The sequence below is a fragment of the Rhodnius prolixus genome, unplaced genomic scaffold, assembly GCF_049639745.1.
Source record: "Rhodnius prolixus isolate KJV_2025 unplaced genomic scaffold, Rpr scaffold_7, whole genome shotgun sequence".
Taxonomy (NCBI): domain Eukaryota; kingdom Metazoa; phylum Arthropoda; class Insecta; order Hemiptera; family Reduviidae; genus Rhodnius; species Rhodnius prolixus.
Window position 1 is genome coordinate 6,794,028 of NW_027411582.1, and position 22,929 is coordinate 6,816,956.

The window sequence follows — 22,929 nt, forward strand, 5'->3', positions numbered from 1 at the left end:
ACCCTCTCCACCCCTTACTCTGCACTTTAAATGTAAGAGAGCCATTTTCTTTTCAATTTTTTTTCTACTCACTTTTCGAGTTTTCCAGCTCATGTTAAATTCCAACTTGAGAATGAATAATTTTTGTAACTGTCAACTACAAAAAGAAATAAAAAAAAAAATCTGACCACTAAATGATTATTGGTTTAGACATAAATTCAACCCCCCCCCCCAGAAAAAGAAGATTTTGAGGAAAAACAACGTAAAATTTATTTTCATGAAAAGAATTCCCCCCCCCCCCAAAAAAAAGAAAAAACTAGTAGGTATATCTTGGAGATATTTGCAACCGATAAAAAAAGTAAATCTTTTAAGATATTTTTTTTTTTTTTGATACTTGAGAAAATCCCACGAAAAACTGGAAGAATTTTCCAAGAAAAATACACATTTCCGGCCAAATTTATGATCTTGAAAACTCGATAGTTTAGCAACTTATAAAAAAAATGGCTTTTTTTTATACACACACCCAAAAAAAAAAATTAAATATTAAATTGTCACTAGAGTGCACTTTAGAGGTATGACGTAATTATACCGCTCCCCCAGAAAGGTTTTTTTTACATGTTTCCCCCCCCCCAAAAAAAAACAGGACAAAAGTTTTGAACTTAATACGATTTTTCCAGTATTTTTTTCTTTTGTGCCGATTACGGTCAAAAAAATTCAGATCAATTGATATAAAAAACACTTTTTCATACACAAAACTTGTACTTCCGGTGCAAATTTTCAATTGAAAATCTGTAAAATTGCCATACATACATAAGAAAGATTGGTAAATTGATTAAAACCGAAATTAATCAGTGCAAAAAGAAGACAAAGGATGGTGAATTGAATTTAGGATTCTGTAAACCATCAATCTTGGTTAAGGGGAAATATATCTTGTAAACAAGTTAGTTGTCCTAGCGACAGAGAAGGTAAGACCACCCTGTTCAGGGACCGACCCTGTTAAACAGCCTCTTTCGACAGCACTTTGTCATTCATTAATAATCTATCCTGATGTTGCTCTCTAGAACTTGCCGAATATTCAAGTTTGACTTAATAACGTCTTAGAAAATCAAGCTTATTGATTAGCTTTAACTTAACACTTATTTTCTCGCATTGGGGGGAAAAAAGTCTGTCGTGGCCACTCACAAGAATTCCTCTTACTACGATTCTCAAGGATGTGACTCATTAGTTTTTTGTTTTTTTTAAACTCCGAATTAATTATTACCATCATTATTCAGTTTGTAAAACCGGACATTATACTGTAATGTAAACTTACAAGGCGCGTTGCAAGAAAATGCCCTAATATAGAAATAGTAAATAAATCTATGCGTATGTAATGTTAATCTGAAGTTCACAGAAAAATCCGATGGGCCACTTTTTTTATATATATATATGGAAGCGTACAAATCCATTGATTGTCGAGGGATTTCCGGCTGAGAAATTTACATTTTACTCGGAACTTAAACAATAAATTTAAACAGTGCACAAAAGATTGAACCGTATATTATACAAAATTGGCCCTTTGAAAAGGGAATCTGCTCACTCTCTCTCTTTCTCTCTTCTCAGAAACACCCTTAATCCCTTTTTTTTTAGGGATTTTTTGTTTTTGTTTTTTAATAAAATAAAAGTTATAGATTTATATGTTTGCAATCACTGTAAGAATTTTATAATTAAAATCGAAGGACAAATTGTTGTAGAAAATTACGTGCAGTTATTTGTGCACTTCCGGTCTTTTAATTCCACATATCTTATTATTTTTGGGTGGTATGGCAGTACAATATACGAAAATGGCACTTTATAGTGTGGGGAAACCTTGCTTTCCCCCAGAAGTGCTCTTATTTGAATTCCCCCCCCCCAGTTATAGAACCACAATATTTGCAACAATTGACAAGAAAAATTTTGGAGGAAATATTTGAGAAAAGTTAAAAAGCTCGAAGGGTGGCGGGGAACTGCACGGTGAAGTAGTGAAACTCGCAGTATCACATTCAGACCATTTTGATAAAAACGACTTTCAGTTTAGGGTACCATAAAACTGCACATTTCCGTTGAAATATCAAAATCCAAAAATGTTTTAAGATCGTAAGACTTCCTGTTTATAAAACTAAAAGAAATAAAAATAAAAGGCAGTCTGCATTAATCAATATTTGCAAAAAAATAATTTGTTTTTTTTGCTTTTAACAATAATTTTTTTAAAAAACAAAAAAAAACTAGTTTTCTTTAATTAATAAAAGTAAAAATTCTGAATTGTAGAGAATGAGAGAAAGTGAAGAAAGTTTATCGCAAGAGCGCGCTGAACGTGAACGAGAGCGCTGGAGCTTGTTAAGGCATGCTCGAGACGAAGCTGAACGAAGCTTAAGTCTGGCCGCACAGCTTGACCAAAAACAAAGAGAATTACTCGACGTAAGTATTAATAAATTATTTATTTAGGATCATTTATTTTTATTTATTTTATTCATGAAATTATTTTCTACATGAAGGGAGAAAGTAATTTGGTTTTATTATATTAATTATTATTTAATAAATTCCCCCCTCACTCAAAAGAATATTTTGGGAATTTTTTTAATTAATAATATTAAAAAAATTTTAAAGTAAAAAAATAAACTTAACCCTATAAAGTGGGCACGTTATAACTTGATTGGCCGAATAGACAACTTAATGGAACTTAATCTACCTTACAAGTAGATTTACTTTTTTTTTTTTCAAATTTATTCAATTTATTTGAGGTTATTGAGGCACCCGAAGGCTTTTTTCAGGGTATTGCCACCCTCTTAGAGTAATGTTCTCTCGTTGCAGAATAACACTGTTCATATCACCGGACAGTGTGCTGTAAGAAAACTTCTAGGAAGAGAAAATCTAAGGTGGGGGGCTAGCAGCTGGATTCGAACCCGGGATTTTCGCTTAGGAATCTGGAATGCTAACGCACAATTAAATAAGTTATTATTCGCTATATATTATCGATATATTATAATTGTTATATGTTTTATATCGATTCTAAGGAAACTACACTTTATGTGCCCTGCTAAAACAAGTTACATTTTTGACGTCAGTATAATATCAAATAGTACGAGTAATTCACGAAGGCGGCTATAGACTAAACCCGCAAAGCTAAGATGTATTGTTGGTTTAGTGGGTTCGATTCCCTATCTCTAGGTCTTGGATTTTATTTAATGGTTAATGAAAGAAATTTATAGTAAAATATGTTAGGCGGCTATAGACTAGACGCGCAAAGCTAAGATGTATTGTTGGTTTAGTGGGTTCGATTCCCCCGGTGTTCTTGGATTTTATTTAATGGTTAATGAAAGAAATTTATAGTAAAATATGTTAGGCGGCTATAGACTAGACCCGCAAAGCTAAGATGTATTGTTGGTTTAGTGGGTTCGATTCTCCCGGTGTTCTTGGATTTTATTTAATGGTTAATATGAGAAATTTATAGTAAAGTATGTTAGACGGTTATAGACTAGACCCGCAAAGCTAAGATGTATTGTTGGTTTAGTGGGTTCGATTCCCCCGGTGTTCTTGGATTTTATTTAATGGTTAATATGAGAAATTTATAGTAAAATATGTTAGGCGGCTATAGACTAGACCCGCAAAGCTAAGATGTATTGTTGGTTTAGTGGGTTCGATTCCCTATCTCTAGGTCTTGGATTTTATTTAATGGTTAATGAAAGAAATTTATAGTAAAATATGTTAGGCGGCTATAGACTAGACCCGCAAAGCTAAGATGTATTGTTGGTTTAGTGGGTTCGATTCTCCCGGTGTTCTTGGATTTTATTTAATGGTTAATATGAGAAATTTATAGTAAAGTATGTTAGACGGTTATAGACTAGACCCGCAAAGCTAAGATGTATTGTTGGTTTAGTGGGTTCGATTCCCCCGGTGTTCTTGGATTTTATTTAATGGTTAATATGAGAAATTTGTAGTAAAGTATGTTAGGCGGTTATAGACTAGACCCGCAAAGCTAAGATGTATTGTTGGTTTAGTGGGTTCGATTCCCTTTCTCTAAGTCTTGGATTTTTATTTAATGGTTAATATGAGAAATTTACAGTAAAGTATGTTAGGCGGTTATAGGCTAGACCCCCAAAGCTATGATGTATTGTTGGTTTAGTGGGTTCGATTCCCCTGTTCTATATCTTGGATTTTATTTAATGGTTAATATGAGAAATTTACAATAAAGTATGTTTGCTAGTCGCTCCCGTCACCTAATTGACACCTAAATGGTAGTTGGACGTTAAGCTCCGCCTGAAAAAATAGGCAATTACTTCACTTTTTTTACTTTAGAAATTCACGATTTATCTAATATAATTTCAAATTTTAAAGAGAAATAAAAAGCGATAACTGGAAATAATACTAGAAAAAACTACGGAGACTTTTCTGGGTGAAAATAAAAGAGTATTTTAGGATTGGAAAAAGACATAAAACATACTTTGTCCCCTTTTTCCGGGCAGCTATACCTCATTATTGTCCCGATCAATTGTATATTTATTTGAGTCCAACGGAAGTAAATTTGTCGTCTATAATTGTAATAGCTAAAAGGAAGTCGTGAGAGTATTCAAATTTTTTTTTTTTAGATAGAGAGAGAGAGAGAGATATCTTTTTGAGAATGTTTTTTTTCTCATTCTTAGTTCAGAATTGTTTTTCAGTAGTGTTTTTCCTACAGAAAACTCTTGTCCATCCATCTAATCTGTACCTTTCATTTTTCCTTTTTCATGTATTCCGGAAATTGAGAACTATGTTTTTTTTTCTTTTTCTCTTGTACATACTTAAGTACAAACATTGTTCTCTCCATTACTTCTGGTTGTGATTGATTTAGTTTTCACTTTTCACTTTTCCTTAGTTTTTCTATTTTCTTCCTCCTTCCAGTTTTCTTTTGTGGTCTTCTTTTCTTTCCTTTGTTTATAATTATGTGTACGCAGTGCGCGAGCACACATTGTCCACTTCCTGCTCCGCCAACAGTCACAGACGGCGGGCGGTCGCCAGAAAACGGTTTGCCCAGAAGAGAGCCTCATCCTCGAGATCAATATAACGTGAGTAAAAAGAAAAACCAAAAACACTATAAAAATAAAAAAACGGTAATTTTATGAGCAAAAGTTTTTTTTTTTGTTTTTTTGATTGGCGTTTATGTTCGTATTTTTTAAGTTTTTGGTTTTTATATTTATTTTTCAATACTCAAATTTTGTATTTATTTTTTTGTGTTGAGTTTGTTCGTGTGAATTCGCAATTCGCAAATTTTTATTAATATTAATTTTTTTTTTTTTTTTTTAATCAGTGTTGTATTTTGCACTTTAGTTTTATTGATGTTTTGTTTTTATAAAATATTGATGTATTCCTTTGATTGGATATCTTCTTGGCCGAACCGTTTTTGTTTGACCTCCCTTTTGTCGTCACTTCATCACGATTTGTACATAAATTGAATGTTAACACAGTAGAGTCTTTTTTTTTTTAATTAAGTTTGCTTTATATAGTTTGTTATATAGTTATAGGGTTGAGCTTAACAGCAGCAACGCGGGTTAGCTTTATTATTTTTTTTTTTTATTTTTTTTATTTTTTAAATCTTAGCTAGCATTTATAATAACTGTTAGTTTAATAACCACTTGATGAACTTATAGATTCAATTATACGAGGGTCATTTGAAAAGTCCGTGCAAAGTCAGAGAGATAGCACCACTGGCGCGTATCGAGGTTATGTTTAGTTAGTAGCATCTCTTGGAAGAACACACACCAAGTTTCAGCCAGATCGGTCTATTTCTTTGTGTTTGGCATTCGTTTGAATCGAGGAAGTCGAGTGATTTTCAAAAAATGGACGAAAAAGAATTTCGTGGGTTGATTAAACAATACTTTAGCTACACGCTTCAGGAGACTAAAGAGAAGCTTGATAAACATTATGGTGACACTGCACCTTCGATTAGAACAGTTTATAAGTGGTTTCAAAATTTTCGGAGTGGCCATATGGGCACAAGTGACGCTGAACGTTCTGGACGCCCTGTTGAGGTTACTACTCCAGAAATCATTGATAAAATTTATGATATGGTGATGGATGACAGAAGAGTGAAGGTGCGTGTGATTGCTAGTGCTGTGGGCATCTCGAATGAACGGGTACATAATATTTTGCATCAACATTTGCACATGACAAAGCTATCCGCAAGATGGGTGCCGCGATTGCTCACGCTTGACCAAATACTAAATTGTGTGAAGTGTTGCAAGGACGGTTTGCAGCTGTTCCAGAAGAATCCGCAGGACTTTAAGCGTCGTTTCGTCACTGTGCATGAAACATGGATACATCACTACACTCCTGAGACCAAAGAACAATCTAAACAATGGGTTACCAAGGGGAAATCTGCGCCAAAAAAGGCGAAGACCGTTCCTTCGGCCGGAAAGATTATGGCGACTGTCTTTTGGGATTCGCAAGGAATAATCCTCATCGACTATCTGGAAAAGGGTAAAACTATTACAGGTGCATATTATTCATCGTTTTTGGACCGTTTGAAAACCGAGCTGCAAGAAAAACGCCCACGATTGGCCCACAAAAAAGTCCTTTTCCATCACGACAACGCACCAGTTCACACCTCAGCAGTTGTGGTCGCAAAATTAATGAAAATAGGGTTCCAACTCGTTTCACATCCCCCCTATTCTCCAGACTTGGCTCCCTCGGACTACTATTTGTTCCCCAATATGAAGAAATGGCTGGCGGGAAAAAGATTTTATTCAAAAGAGGAGGTGATTGCAGAAACGAATGGCTATTTTTCAGACTTGGACAAATCCTATTATTCGGAAGGGATCAACAAACTAGAGCAGCGTTGGACGAAGTGTATAAGCCTAAAAGGAGACTATGTTGAAAAATAAAAAAGGTTTACCCCAAAAAATTAAGTAGTTTCTATTTTTGCACGGACTTTTCAAACGACCCTCGTAATTAGGCAAACGAATAGACATTCATCGTTACTTTGTCATGTTACTAGAAAAAATGATTTTGACCAATTGGTCTGTAAATTAAGTAATGAGACTAATTTTTTTATTCAAAAAGAATTACAATTCTATATTGTCACCTTCAAAATAACTTCCTTCTGAAGCTACACAGCGCTGGAGACGTTTCTTCCACTCCTCATAGCAGTGCTCGAACTCTGATACTGGAATAGCCTTCAGCTGGTCGGTTACAGCCGTTTGAATGTATTCGAATGTCCCAAAATGAATTCCCCTTGTGGTTGATTTTTCAACTTCGGGACTTCGACTCAAGTCAGACGGATAAGGAGCCTGAGGAGCCACAGGAATGTTTTTTACTGACCAAAAACTCTGGTTTATTGAAATTGCTGTGTGACAAGGAGCATTATCGTGATGCAACACACCCACTTGTTCTCTTAATGTTTGGTCTCACAACGAATGACCCTTTTTTCGAAGTTTTTTTCAAGAACCTCTCCTCGGTAAAAGTGTTGATTGACTGTTTTTTGACCTTGAGGTAGAAACTCTTTGTCGGATGATTCCATGGATATTGGAAAAACAAAATCAGCATGTTGATTTGATCTTCGACTTCGGCCATCCTCTTGCTTTTTTAGGCCTTGGAGAGGTTGAAGTGTGCCACTCCATTGCTCTGGCACTTGGTTTCTGGGTCTTAATCAAACACCCAAGACTCGTCACCAGTAATTTCACGTTCCAGAAAATGGGATCATATCTTAAAGGGAACTCATTTTGGGACAGTCGAAAACATTTAAACGGCTGTAACCTACCAGCTGAAGGCTATTCCAGTATCAGAGTTCGAGCACTGCTATGAGGAGTGGAAGAAACGTCTCCAGCACTGTGTGGCTTCAGAAGGAAGTTATTTTGAAGGTGACAATATAGAAATGTAATTCTTTTTGAATAAACAAATTTTAAAAAATCAGTCTCATTACTTAATTTACAGACCTCGTATGTCAGTCAAACGATAAGCAGCGTAACAGCAAAATAATAATAATAGTAATAATAAGGGAAGGGATTAGCTATGAGGTTAGCGTACTGGACTCCCACGCGGAGGTCCCGGGTTCGAGTCCAGCTGCTGACCCTTAGATTTTCTCTTCCTAGGAGCTTCTTACAGCTCACAGTCCGGTGATGGACAGTGTTGTCTGTAACGAGAGAACACTGTCCGGAGGCCGGCAGTGCACTGGAAAAAGCTCCGGGCGCTAATAACCCCAGCTGTTGATGCGCCAAAATAAAAATAAAATAACAATAATCGGAAAATTGAAGAAAGTTCAAATTTTACATTTCGAATTTGAGCCAGCTGATATAATTAGCTAAACGGAAGTGACTGTTTAGTGAATGATATTTTTTCAGTTTTTAAGAATTTTGCTCAAGAATAGATCCAAAGAATTTCTTTGAGACTTCTTTACCCATTGCATTCATGTATTCAAGTGTATATAAGGGCTGTTTCCCATCCATTTGGGGGGTACCAGTCACCCTATGCAAGCATTGGGACCGTTCTACTGTGTAGGAGATTTCCACTACACCGATTTGGTTAATTTGTAAGACCAGTCCGGAGCGGAAGTGAGGCCCAATAGAATACGCCAGTTTGAAATACGTACAACTAACCAGTGAACTGATTATCCCACTATTAGCCCAGAGCAAATAGAGAAGGCTCTGATTTAACCGCCCACAATTAGCTAGTGCACTTCCAGCTGCGGGTTGGCTACTGGTTTTAAATTAAAATACAGAACTCCTCCCTCTCAAACATAGCAGTTGTTGTTTAAACCACGACCATTACGAATCCAACCTCCTCATTGGCAAGAAACTGGATCTGGAGTTACGTAATACTAGCGCCCATATTTCAATATTTATAGACTTTATTAGTACGATGATACAGATCGCACGCCTAATGGAAATGCCATCTACTAATTCTGTTCATTGCCCTGAAGTGAACAGGTTCAGTAACCCAGGAATAGTTTCAAGCATCCTCTGAAAGGGAACCGTAAAGAAAAGGTATGAGGAATCCCCTTCCAACCCCTTTTGAGAGAGAGCTGATGGCTATCCCCTAAAGCATGAGCGATGGTGACGTCACATATTTACAACATAAACAGGAAACCTGCTCCTTTAATCATTCAGAAGGAGTATTGGGAATCTAAGTTGTCAAATAAATGAAATTTACGGGAATCATTAGATTTGCAGCACCAATAGGAATTCATTATTTAAATAAATTTCCAAGTTTCGTATACAAATCAGTTGAACGGAAGCGATATTTTTCCGAATCAACTTTTAACGTTTTTAAGATGAGTATTAATTTTTAAGTTTAAAATAAGATGAGGTAGCGTTTAAAGCTTTTTTTTTTTTTATGGTTTAGGCGTTTTTTATATTATTCATTTATTATTTACGCTGAGGTGTGTTAGTATTATTTTTCTTAGCGTGCTTAAGTAGTGCTATAGCCTAAGTTCCTTCTAGCTAAACTTCGCTTTTCTTCAAAGTAAACTTGGCTGGAGATAAGTTTTTAATTTTTTAGTTTTTCTTTTTAACTTATTTCTCACTTACACTGTACTTTTTATTCCACAAAATTTCTGACTTAAAGAGAAAAAAAGAGTATTTATTTTTATGCATGACGATATTATTATTAGTACAGGAAGATGTGATTTAAATGTTCATTTTTTTTGAATGAATAGACATCTCTCCACGAGTAATCCTAATTGTCTGCTATAGGCACGAAGACAACTATCTTCCGGCGGATGTTTATCCGATCAAGAGAGTATAGGTGCCGGATGGCGTGGCGTGAACGGCGGTGGACCGGGTGATCGTACTTCCGGCAGTGTGGACTCTGGTCTTCGTGGTTCTTCGGATCGTCAGTCCACAACTAATCTCAGTGATTCCACTACTGATGGTAAAGTGTTTCTTAAGATTAAGAATTAAAAAAAAAAATAAGGCTTAAAATTTGTAAACTTATTTACAAACTTCATCATTTATTTTGTACATAATGCATGCCATAGGACCTGTTCACCAGCTTAAATGTTATAAAGTGATTAAGTCAGTTAAACTTAATTGTTGGAGTTTTAAGTGCTTTATTAAGAACTGAGAGGTGTCTGTCTCAAACTTTAAGGTTTTACTCTTCAGCAATTTAATGACATAGTTAGTGTTCTTACTTAGCGCGTTCACACCCGGAAAATCGCCCCCCTTTCTGTACTCAGTAAACCTTAAAAACGGTAAAAAAAAACTTCGTATCCTAAATTTGTAAAGATCGAAATACTTTTGTCTTTTGTCCCAGAAATATCTGTTTTGAGGTCCCACGAGACCCCCCTCGCCCCAAAAGTTGCGTTTTTATCACTTTGGATGGGATGTGCTCGCGGAGCGAGAGAGAGAGAGGGCGATAGTAGCTTAACTCCAAAACTGGAGAAAAACCGCTGAAAATTTTAAATTAGATATTTTTTCAATTAGATGCTTCAATTGGACACAGTTGTAATAAGCTTTTCGACTAAATAAGCCGCCCCCGGAAGTTGAAGTTTAATTTATCGTAAAATTTTTTTTTTGCTCTCGCGATTTTCTCAAGAAAATGGTTCCGTTTCCCTCCAAAACTTTTAAGCACACACATGTCCAGCTTAACTTTCACTTGATAAATTTCCCCAGGAAGGAAGAGATAGTTTTAAGCTTTCCCTTCAAAGTTTTCATCTAAATGTAAATAATAATGTACGTCCTCATTTCCTTTATAATACTAACAGGAAATTTAACACGATTTCAATTACTTGGATAGAAGAATGTAAAAATGTAAATTAATATAGCTGTATATTTTCCGATTACCTTACGTGCTTTTCTTTTTTCATTGAAAATTATTTATAATTTTCAATGAAAATTTAATTTCTTCATTTTTTACTCATGAGTGAAATTACGCTTAACACCTCATTCATGTAGGCCAATGTTATAAGCGAGCAAAAATTAAAATAAAAAATTCATGATTCATTCATGCACAGCATAAATTCATTATTTTAAATTTTATTTAATTTTTAGTTTCGTTTTGTTTTACTATTGCACTAGATGTTATAATTATTTGTATTTGTTCTATTTTCTATGATTTGTTTTCATTTTTTTGTTACCACAAAGGTATTGTAATTTTTTTTTTTTTCTTTTTATTGTTATTATTAATTTTTGTTTAATTAATGTTAACAACATGGCATTTCCCACAAAATTTTAAATTTTTGCACATTATTACACATTTATTATTCATTTTATTAAATTATTATAGAAAATGTTTATAAAATTTTATGGTTAAATTAGTTAAAATTCTATATTTTCAATTTTGTATTAAGTAAAATTCAACCAAAATTTGGTGAATAACTTTTTTTTGAAACAAACTTAAGGAAGCACCGCGTATATTTTCACTTATAATTGGAAAAATTATTTCTTATATTACTGTCAGGATTATTTTGAAAGTTATGTCATAATTAAAAGTCCAAGTTGAATCGACGGGAAATGCAACAGTGAAGTCGCCAAACCCTTGAAAATACATACATAGGGTGGTAGTCCTGCATAAAACTGACAAAACCATTTTCGGTAACAACAAAAAAAGGGAAGGGATTAGCTATGAGGTTAGCATACTGGACTCCCACGCGGAGGTCCCGGGTTCGAATCCAGCAGCTGACCCTTAGATTTTCTCTTCCTAGGAGCTTCTTACAGCTCACTGTCCGGTGATTGGCAGTGTTGTCTGTAACGAGAGAACACTGTCCGGAGGCCGGCAGTGCACTGGAAAAAGCTCCGGGCGCTAATGACCTCAGCTGTTGATGCGCCAAAAAAAAAAAAAAAAAAAAAAAAAAACAGAAAAAGGGTGGGTTACTTCCTTTTTAATCCTGTTTGAACATGTTATTTGTTTGGAAAAATTCCAGAACTTACGCCCATAACTCCGAACACTCACTCTGTGGGTTATAGTGCATTTATTTTATATCCGAATTCAGCGTTAAATTTCTTTTATCGATATTTACGGATTAGTATCGGACACGTCGAAGTGATTTAGGCTTAGATTAATCTGCTAATTAGGGCCTATCCTCCAGTCCCCGATTGTTTGACTTGTCTTGGGAGTATTAAGCAGATTACCTTCGGATGGCCAAAACCTTTTTTTGGACTGAACTCCTGGCGGAGAAATAGGGGCCTCTAAGGCTTAAAGGAGAAAATCTAGTTAGTTGAAGGATCTTAAGTTGTCAGCCCTGTAGCTAGAAATTGATAATCACTAATTGGGCAGACTTAAACTTACTCATAATCATCACAATAGAAAATAACCCAGAATCTAGAGAGGGACTACTGAGCGTTTGAAGCGTCTCCTAAGAGCCGAACCCTAAATAATACCCTTCGCTCTGACTCAGTACGGGCAGCGCGGTTAAAACTTCCAGACAAAACCTTACACGCGCGGGCCATCTTCTGCCAAGCCCAAATGGTGCTATTTAATCTACAAATTTCCCGTTAAAAGGCCTCGTAAATCTTCCGAATGAATTATTTACTAACCAAGAATTTATTTTTTATCCCTCAATTTATTTATTATGTATTCATTTCTTATAAAGTACAATTTCAAAAATTGTATTCATAAACAAAATGAAAAAAATAAAAATAAATAAGTCTAAAAAAAATGCAGCAAAAATAAAAAAATGTTTTTTAGGAGCCCCTATGATCTTGGTAGACGGTTTCAATGTGGACTATGATACAGTATCGATAGTATCATCGATCACAACTCCTCATATGTACAAATGTGAGTTGTGATATAATTGCAAAAAAACATTCATTTTGTTTGTTTTTATTATTATTATTTACTTTTTTTTAGATCATAATTTTGTTACATTTTTAATTCATCTAAATTTTATTTTAATCATTTTTGAAAATAAGAAAAAAATTACTTCACTTTAAAAAAAACCAAAAAGAGAAATTAAACGACTTTCGAAATTATTATAAAACTTGCAATATTTTTTTTCCCACCAAAATTCTGTTTAATAGAAAACAGTAATTCTCAAAATTTATCCTACTTATTAGAGATATTATCCCAAAATTTAGAGAAAGATAAATAATTTCCCTGCTTTTCAAAAAAAAAAAAAAAAAATTATAATTTTAAAAAGTTACCATATTTTAGCATGGATCATTTTATTATTATATGCACTTTTTTTTATTTTACTCTGCATGAAAAAATCTCATAACCTTGTTAACTGGAAATTTTTTGCATGAAAAGTTAAAAACAACTCTAATGCGAGACATGATAATAATCTTTTTTTAAGTATTTTTATTTTTAATTATTTTATCCATAGGCAAAATTAGTTTAAAATAGATTTAATTTAATTTAATTCCCTCCCCCCTAGCAACAGATATTAAAAAATAGGCAAATCTTGAGCACAAGTTAAAAGACAGCTGATAAAAATTCAAGCTTATAATTTTGAGTCCAACATACTGTATACAGCATCTAACCTCAAAAGTACTGTTTGTCGTTATTCTGGTTTTCGATATTTGTTGTTCATTTAGTTTTAAGTTTTAAGAAATTTTATGAATATTGGTGCTCGTGGGATTTCGAAGATTAAACTTCTTTTTTTTGTGGCAAGTAAAGGATTAATTTAAGAATGTTGTATGTTCTACCAAATCTATTTTAAAGTGGCTTTTTTGTTTAAATTTTCTTTGCAAACGTCAAAAATGTCATTAAGTGCAACTTTGCAATTTCAAAAAAACATGTAGCACAAAATATGAAGGGCCATGAATATCTTGGTAAAAAGAATAGAGTTCTTAAATAAGGTTTGAAGATAAAAAAAAAAACGGAGTATATCTACAATAATAACTGGGATCGAGACAGACATCAGAAAAGATTGGACATTCTTGCTATTCTTGGGATCTTCAGTTGAGAAAGATTTTTCATTTACAAAAAAACAAAGTGAAAAAATATGGAGCAATTTAGGACAAAACAGCTGGCATGTATTACCACTTTTATAATGGTGAAAATGGGACTAGATATTGTATAATGGAACAAAAATTTAACATAGAAATGAGGATGTTAGGGTTGGAGTAATTGATAAGACAAAAGATTAAACAAAACAAAAAAGTACCTCTGAAGAAGCATACTCCAAACAGATGAAAATATTTACATCAACTTTTAACGGATGACAAACTCCACATTACCACGACTAGCTGTGACTAGAAAGAACCTGGATAAAGATTTGGAAGACATTCTAGAGGTTTTGATGTGAAATTGTTTAATGGGAAAAAAACAGTTTTTGTTGAATAGTGTTGAGTAGAAATCTGGGAGAAGCACTCCGGTTGTGAATATCCTTTTTTAAAAAAGGAAAAGATTCTACAATGAAAAAAAAACCTTTGTAGGTTATTGGTTATTGTTCATAACCTTCTTCAGTACCGTGAAGCCTTCCAACGTCCAGGAAGAAATTCAAGTAAGTTGTCCATCTTTACTAGTTCTTGTAGAAAACTACAAAAGTGGGGATTGTAAAATGCCATTTCAACTCTACTATTGATGTGTATCAGTTCAAAAAAAGAAAAAAATGGAAATATCATAGCAGAACGACCCTGGTAAAAACTACAGTGACCAACAACTTATGTTAAGTGGAAGATGGTAAATGATTGATCACACTCTGTCAAGGAAAGGCATCGTATCCTCTTCAGAAAGTTGAAACCAGAATTCAAGAAGAGAAGAAAGAACACTACTAGAAAGGAACTCTCTCCTGGTTTGCCCCAGATGAGTTACGAGAATAACATACATTTAAAGAAGATTTACTGAAAACGCTTCCAGATTTCCACACTTCAAGTGATACTTGAAGCAATATCACCTGCTGATTCAATCAATAGAAAGGTGGAGGCTTCCATTGATAGAATTAAGTCGCTCTAATCTGTTTAAAGTTTAGAAACCTAGACACACTTAAGCTTGAAGTGGAAAATGAAGTAGCATAAAACGATGAAACTTCGAAAAAAAGAAATTTTTCAATGTTTGAACAAAGATGGCCGTGGACAAAGTACTTCTTCTTCAACCAGGAGTATACGAGGATACACGGATGTAAAATGTAAATTTGCAATGCTTCGGAAACGTCTTAAGGTAGGATTAATGTCCAAAAAACTTAAAAGATGTGAATTTTATTTTGATTATTCATGTTTAAAGTTATATTTGGAATCAAATTCTGACCAAAAGAGATCACAAAAAGCTCCAAAGACTTCAAACTAAAAACTGTAAAACATCAAACTGATTCGCTTGACTGAATTGGTTTAAAAGAAATTAAAATTAGTTTTTATTTTATTTTTTCCATTTTTAGCAATTAGAATAGAAAGTTATAAATTTTTAGAATGGTCAACTTATTTTTAGACAATCCTTTTATAAAACTAAAATTAATGCTGTTAGTTTCTTAATGGTTCATTGGTCGAATCATTTTAAACTAGAATATTTTTAGTTTAAACAAATTTTCAATTATTTATTCTTTTCGTTTTATTGGTTATTTTCATGTCCCACATTATTTTTCAATTTATTACTGTAGTTTTTCCGTTTAACTTTAATAAATTTTATGTTTTAAAAAAAAATGAATTATAAATTTTCTTATTTTTCCAGTAACTACACCAAAAGAAAGTAGCAGCCCTTCTTTGTCTCCTTTAAATGCACATTCTTTTTCAAGATCCTTGGATAATTCTACATTATCTAGGTAAGTAATTGTTTGAGCGTTATTTAAAAAAGGGCTAGCTGGGAAATGCAATGGTTGTTATTTCCCCTTTTATGATAAATATAAAAACAATATTAAAATAGTTGTAATAATTTTGATGAGACCTAGTGGATTACTTCGCCTTGAATGATCCTTCAGGAAAGTTAAGGCAATGTTATTGTTAATTTTTGAAGTGCCTTACGGGGGAGACAATATCTCAGAGGATTGTTGATTCCCGATTCCTTGGTATCAGGGAATTAATTCCCAATTAACACGAAGGCCTTCAGTGTCTGTTAGCTATTGAACGAACAAACATCCCGTAAGGTTTTTTTTTTCTAGAATTTCCTGATGCCAGCTTACATTTTCTGGCACTGTTGTGGATATTGTGGAAACTAAATGATTCTCTAAGCAGGAAAATTGGAAACAGGTTAGTCTTTCCGAATAAGCAACGCCAAGACTTTGGGTATTCAAAACTGAAGAATATCCGTTCACTTCCGAGGAAAAACATAAAAGAAAGTAATAAAATTAGCCCAGGACCTTAATATTGATCTGTTGTGGTGCACAGATCACTGGTTTGATTGTAGGAAAGCATTGCCTCCTTTTGGGAACCGTCTACTGCATTATTGCCGAGCTTGTTCTTTAACTGTAGGATCTGTGCCCGGAAAAATGAAGGTTTTTTATCTTCCTTTGGAATTGATAAATCTTTCTTGCCTCAATCCTGGCATTTAGAATCGTTCTGGGCCTATTTGAACGAATTCGGGCACATAAGACGTAAATGCTTATCAGCTAAGTGCATTTTTTTTTTCCTAGGTTAGCCCAAATCCCAAAATATAATAGAATATACAGAAATTTCGTTCTATTTATGAAATATTCCATAATTGCACCCACGTTTGACTTTTGATCTATTACATTAGATTAGTTGGATCTAAGATTTATTCAATTAAAGCAGTCTCTGTACTTTAGAGACTAAATCACTAAGTTTTTGTTTCAGATCTGTAGAACAGTTAAGCTCTCCACAAATAGAGGTGGAACCGTTAAGACGTGGTAAATTAAGAGGAAGTGGTGGTAGCGCTCCTTCCAGTGCCACAACAGGTCGTACTGGAGGCAGTACTTGGGGGAGTATTAGTCGAGTGTTTGCCAGAAGTCGGCACAAGAAACACCCGAATTCGAATCCTCAAGAGGGTAAAACAACAAAATATCCATTTTGTGATGATAATTCACAACTTTTTAAATTATGACTAGTAAACCTACTTTAATTTTACAGAAACAGTTGCAGAAATACCCAGCGATGCGTGCAATCGTAGCTGGTCACCATTGACTGAGGAAGGTTATGCGGAAAAATTACGTCTTCTACGCGAAGCCAGCGCCATACCAATGGAACGTTGGAGAGCTCCGACCGTATTGGCTTGGCTGGAAATAGCTCTCGGCATGCCACAATATGGACCAAAATGTGCTCAGAATATTAAATCAGGAAAGGTAGTAAACAAGAATCTGGTTTTCACACTCATACCACTTTCTCTTGCTTCTGTTCTCGAAGTTCCAACTCAGGAAGTTTAAGTCATATTTATTTCTTATCACTTCGAAAGAATCTGCCCACCCCTTTCTTAGAGAAGAACGTTTTATAGAATTCCCATGAAAAATGTTTCCAGTAAAAGTTGTAGATTTATGTGTTCGCAATAACACAAAGAAGCCTTTTGCGAGAAAAGATTGAAAGGCGGAAAACTGATAAGAGAAATCAGAAATCAAAACAGAATAAGAGAAATAAAAACGTAAGAGAAATCAGCACAGTGAGTTTAAAGAGAACAATTTTTAAGAAAAATCTTTTTTAAAAAAAAACTCGAAACTCTATTCAGTAAAGGGGTACATCCGGTTGATCGATTTCGACTAAAACCTTATTGTGGCATCCTCTGTTAGCACCTATCAAATTTGGACTTTCTGTGATTTTTCATTTTTGAGTTACGGTGAATATAAACATTCGAAAGTTTTGTAAAATCCACTTTTTCGGCCTCAGGAGACCCTCAAAACGGAGAAAATTTAAATTTTAAAATATTCCAAATATTTGCTCGGTATTTTAACCCCTTAATGCACAGTTTTTTTGATAAATATCAATAAAACGATTGTTTTTCTTTGTTTTCACATTGTTATTTTCAATTCTCGATTATATTCGAGTGTGAAAAATTATAGCAGCATAAAGAACAACGCCGCTCGAATTATCTCGAGTGTGCACAGTTTGGCCAGTTTAGCGCGCTCGAGTTAACTCGAGCGTGCACATTAAGGGGTTAATTACGATGGTGGTAAGAAGAGATAGATAGATAAATGTTTCACATACCGTAACTGTTAAGGTTCATAGAAAATACATATTGTATTATTTTTCCAAGGGAAAACATTTCACGAGAAATACTCCCTCCCCAAATAAGGATTACGGACATACCCGCAGTTTTTCGAAACTTGAGGCTCAAGCAATGCATAAGCAAAATGAATCCATTTCTGTTAATCCCTAATGAATACTATAACAACCATGACTGATAAAAGTTTGCTAGAAATTACTGTTAAAAATTTAATTATTCTTAAAAACATCAACAGGTATTACTGGAGCTTAGTGATGTAGAACTTGAAGTAGGACTTGGTGTACAACACCCTATGCATAGGAAGAAACTTAGGCTGGCTATAGAGGAACATCGAAATCCAAGTTTGATGAGATATCCATGTATAGGTCAATTAGGGCATACCTGGGTATCTAGTGAATGGTTACCAGATCTAGGATTGCCGCAGGTGAGAATTTCAAGAAGAAAAAAAATGACATAATTGTATAGAAGATAAGAAAAAGAGATTATTATAATTTTTGTTTATTCTGTTTTAGTATTCAGAAAATTTTGCTACAAATTTGGTCGACGCTAGAATGTTAGATCATTTAAGTAAAAAAGAATTGGAAAAATATCTTGGAGTCACTCGTAAATTTCATCAAGCTTCAATAGTGCATGGTATTCATCTGTTAAGAATGATGAAGTACGATAGACAGGTAAAATAATATCTAAAAATTATTGTTAAATTTATTAAGGAATTATTATTAGAGGTGCCAGATTGTAGAAGCAATATTAGGCAATTCTTTTATTTAAATAACACGCCCATATTTATGCACCAAAATGAGTTAAGGGCTCCCGAAGTAACTGGGCTTAAGGGTTTGTCTTTAGACTAAGCATTTACAGACTTTAGGAGAGCTTCTATTTGAAAAAACAAATAACCAAAACAACTTTGTTTAAATTAAAGTAAATTCTGAACTGTCTTGATCGCCATTAAAGTATTGAGCAGAAGTTAGTAAACGATATGAGAATTGCCTTGGTTGATTTTAATGTTCCCTAGGGAAGATTAATATGAGATAATTAGTGAGTGGCCGCCATTCTAACGAGAAAGACAAAGGAACTCCCGTCATAGGATCAGAACCCTTCAGTTAATTAGCAAGACAGATATAACGGAGACCTAAATAATGAAGAGATGGAGAAGATTTTGGCTTAAAAGTGATAGTACTGTGTGGAATTGAAGGTCTGAAGTAGTACGTTTCCTGAACTGCGATTTAGATAAACGTTTATGATTCTGAATACCAAGTACCACTTTATAGATGAAAATATAACTTCGATTCTAGCATTTCTAAGAGGACCTTACTAGATTCTAGGATTTGTTGCAAGAAAACATACTTTAAAAAGTGCAACGGATTGAGATGTCTATTCTGAAGTAGGATTTGGTGTACAACACCCTATGCATAGGAAGAAACTTAGGCTGGCTATAGAGGAACATCGAAATCCAACTTTGATGAGATATCCATGTATAGGTCAATTAGGGCATACCTGGGTATCTAGTGAATGGTTACCAGATCTAACAAGTCGGTTAAGTGAAAACAATAGTCCTATTTTAACGCAGTGCTCTACACCCCCTTGTCTTAAAAAAGCTAAATATTTTTCAGTTGTACCCTAAAAACAAACAGCAACTCTAGAATTTCCCTTAAATAAAATTAAAAATGTGCTAATAAATCATTTTCAGGCGTTAGCTGTACGAAGGCATCAGTGTGAAAATGTGGATGCTGATCCATTAGTCTGGACCAACCAAAGGTTTATACGATGGGCGAGAAATATTGATCTTGGAGAATACGCAGACAATCTAAAAGGTGAATATAATTTAGTGTATGTTATGTTTATTATGTAGTATAGTAAGAACAGTAAATCGGGTAAAGTCCAGGAGATGAGGTGAGGTGTTCTTGAATGTATGAGGAAGTTATCGTATATCTGAGATTCGCAGATAATATGGCCGTATTGCCTATAACGTAGATTGTGATCAGGGTTCAGGATGAATGGTAATGCTAGACCTTGCTTCCTTGTGGGACGCCATCAAGGAGGAATTTGAATATCAGAGAATTCCCTAAGCCGCCCCCGAACTCTGATGTCGCCGAATGTAGGAAATGGAAAGCTATTGCTTTACTTGTCCTAAAGACCATTGAGTCCAGAATAGCTGAAAGTAAAAGCTGAACAGGAAATAACTCTTGTTGATCAGAAAAATTCAGCTTACCTTTTGCTACAATCTGGAAACCACACTCTGCTAGATTTCCGGTGATTTTCATTGCCAAACACAAGACACTTAACGCAAAAAAGGACGGTGTAATACACTGTTTTTTTGGTCGAACTGCCGATATTACTTATTTTGTGTACGCACTATTTAAAGAGAAACCAATCCCGAAGTTTGCAAACACACCCGAAATGTTAACACTCCCGCACAACCTGAAAAAATGAACAAAAATTGAATTTAGACATTTTAAGAGATTACTTGGGAATCATAAATTTACAAAAACAGGTTTTAATATTTTTCAAACATTTACTTTTTATTAAAGTTAGTTGGTTAAGAGGAGTCTTATAACTAAAAAAACTAATTAAAAGCGAAGTTTTCTCTAAATGTGTAAAGAAGTTACATTGATTTTTGAATTTTTTTTACAATGTAACCAACGTCATCTGAAAAAATTATTGTACTCATGAAAATTCATATTTAAAACTAGGCGAATGAAAATTTTTCGGCACAGTAAAGGAAAGCTGTTCATTTATAGCATCTTGAATGTTTGTTCATATTAGCATACGAGGGTCGTTTGAAAAGTCCGTGCAAAGTCAGAGAGATAGCACCACTGGCGCGTATCGAGGTTATGTTTAGTTAGTAGCATCTCTTGGAAGAACAGGTTTAGTTTCAGCCAGATCGGTCTATTTCTTTGTGTTTGGCATTCGTTTGAATCGAGGAAGTCGAGTGATTTTCAAAAAATGGACGAAAAAGAATTTCGTGTGTTGATTAAACACTACTTTATGAAAGGCAAAACGCCTCAGGAGACTAAAGAGAAGCTTGATAAACATTATGGTGACTCTGCACCTTCGATTAGAACAGTTTATAAGTGGTTTCAAAATTTTCGGAGTGGCCATATGGGCACAAGTGACGTTGAACGTTCTGGACGCCCTGTTGAGGTTACTACTCCAGAAATTATTGATAAAATCCATGATATGGTGATGGATGACAGAAGAGTGAAGGTGCGTGAGATTGCTAGTGCTGAGGGCATCTCGAATGAACGGGTACATAATATTTTGCATCAACATTTGGACATGACAAAGCTATCCGCAAGATGGGTGCCGCGATTGCTCACGCTTGACCAAAAACGAAATCGTGTGAAGTGTTGCAAGGACGGTTTGCAGCTGTTCCAGAAGAATCCGCAGGACTTTAAGCGTCGTTTCGTCACTGTGGATGAAACATGGATACATCACTACACTCCTGAGACCAAAGAACAATCTAAACAATGGGTTACCAAGGGGGAATCTGCGCCAAAAAAGGCGAAGACCTTTCCTTCGGCCGGAAAGATTATGGCGACTGTCTTTTGGGATTCGCAAGGAATAATCCTCATCGACTATCTGGAAAAGGGTAAAACTATTACAGGTGCATATTATTCATCGTTATTGGACCGTTTGAAAACCGAGCTGCAAGAAAAACGCCCACGATTGGCCCACAAAAAAGTCCTTTTCCATCACGACAACGCACCAGCTCACACCTCAGCAGTTGTGGTCGCAAAATTAATGGAAATAGGGTTCCAACTCGTTTCACATCCCCCCTATTCTCCAGACTTGGCTCCCTCGGACTACTATTTGTTCCCCAATATGAAGAAATGGCTGGCGGGAAAAAGATTTTATTCAAACGAGGAGGTGATTGCAGAAACGAATGGCTATTTTTCAGACTTGGACAAATCCTATTATTCGGAAGGGAGCAACAAACTAGAGCAGCGTTGGACGAAGTGTATAAGCCTAAAAGGAGACTATGTTGAAAAATAAAAAAGGTTTACCCCAAATAATTAAGTAGTTTTTATTTTTGCACGGACTTTTCAAACGACCCTCGTAAAGTATAATTAGATTTTCATATACCTATTTATTTATTTTCATTTTAAAAAATTCTACAAAACTCTAGATTCTGGCGTGCACGGCGCGTTAGTAGTTTTGGAGCCGTCATTGAATGGTGATACCATGGCAACAGCTCTCGGCATTCCACCATCCAGAAATATGATACGAAGACATCTTGCTGCAGAATTGGAAGCGTTGGTTTTACCAGCAAGGTACATATCTTAAATTTTTTTAAATAAATATATTCATACTTAATTTGGTTTCCATTCTTTACTTTTTTAATTTTTGAGTTTTATTTTTTGGAACATTATTTGATTATTTTATTTTAAATTTTAGCTTATGTATTTGATTTTTTTTTTTAAATTACTTTAATTTTCTTTTCTTTTTTTTTAAATATTTTGTTGAATATTGAAGAAGTTTTTTGTGGTGGTGGAATTTCGCTTCAGTTTGGTAATTTTTTGGAAAAGTAATTTAAACTTTTTTTTATTTTGTAAGTTGATTATTTTAATTTTTGAATAATTATTACTATAATAATAACTGTCATTACAAAATTTTCATGATATGGCATCTAATTCTGTAATGACTTAATTAAAAAGTAAAAAAAAATTGTTAATTTTGTACAGGGTGTCTGGCTTAAAATGTTCACAGAGGTTTTAGTGGGGACTATTATATAACTATTTGCTTTGAAAATTGAGAGGAAAAAGAATTGAACATTCCTCTAGGTGAGAAACTATTTCTGAGTCAAGCTGAATTTCGGGGGCTCTTCTGGTCTTGAAATAAATCAGTTTTAAGGCACCCCGTGGTGTCAGTATTAGTAGTACAATTTCATCTGTAAAGTGTATGTGTGTGTTTGCTGCAAACTGCTAAGCCCAGATACAGTAAATATCAGTACTGTAATGAGTATTTTTGGTTATTAAGACTGAG

At 34.4% G+C, this 22,929-nt stretch overlaps 1 protein-coding gene across 12 annotated transcripts in view; it reads left to right on the forward strand.

The window, feature by feature from the left end:
* Positions 1–22,929, forward strand: part of Liprin-gamma (liprin protein kazrin) — a 433,354-nt gene that overhangs the window by 389,951 nt on the left and 20,474 nt on the right. For 8 of the 12 annotated variants that reach the window (XM_074113720.1, XM_074113719.1, XM_074113717.1 and 5 more), the window contains 11 exons: positions 2,266–2,415; positions 4,929–5,039; positions 9,660–9,837; positions 12,592–12,681; positions 15,511–15,601; positions 16,590–16,780; positions 16,863–17,074; positions 18,182–18,370; positions 18,459–18,617; positions 19,634–19,757; positions 22,073–22,217. In XM_074113720.1, coding sequence (XP_073969821.1) covers positions 2,266–2,415; positions 4,929–5,039; positions 9,660–9,837; positions 12,592–12,681; positions 15,511–15,601; positions 16,590–16,780; positions 16,863–17,074; positions 18,182–18,370; positions 18,459–18,617; positions 19,634–19,757; positions 22,073–22,217 — 1,640 coding nt within the window. The remainder of the gene's footprint in view (positions 1–2,265; positions 2,416–4,928; positions 5,040–9,659; positions 9,838–12,591; positions 12,682–15,510; positions 15,602–16,589; positions 16,781–16,862; positions 17,075–18,181; positions 18,371–18,458; positions 18,618–19,633; positions 19,758–22,072; positions 22,218–22,929) is intronic. The other 4 variants (XM_074113726.1, XM_074113727.1, XM_074113722.1 and 1 more) reach the window with 4 other exon arrangements.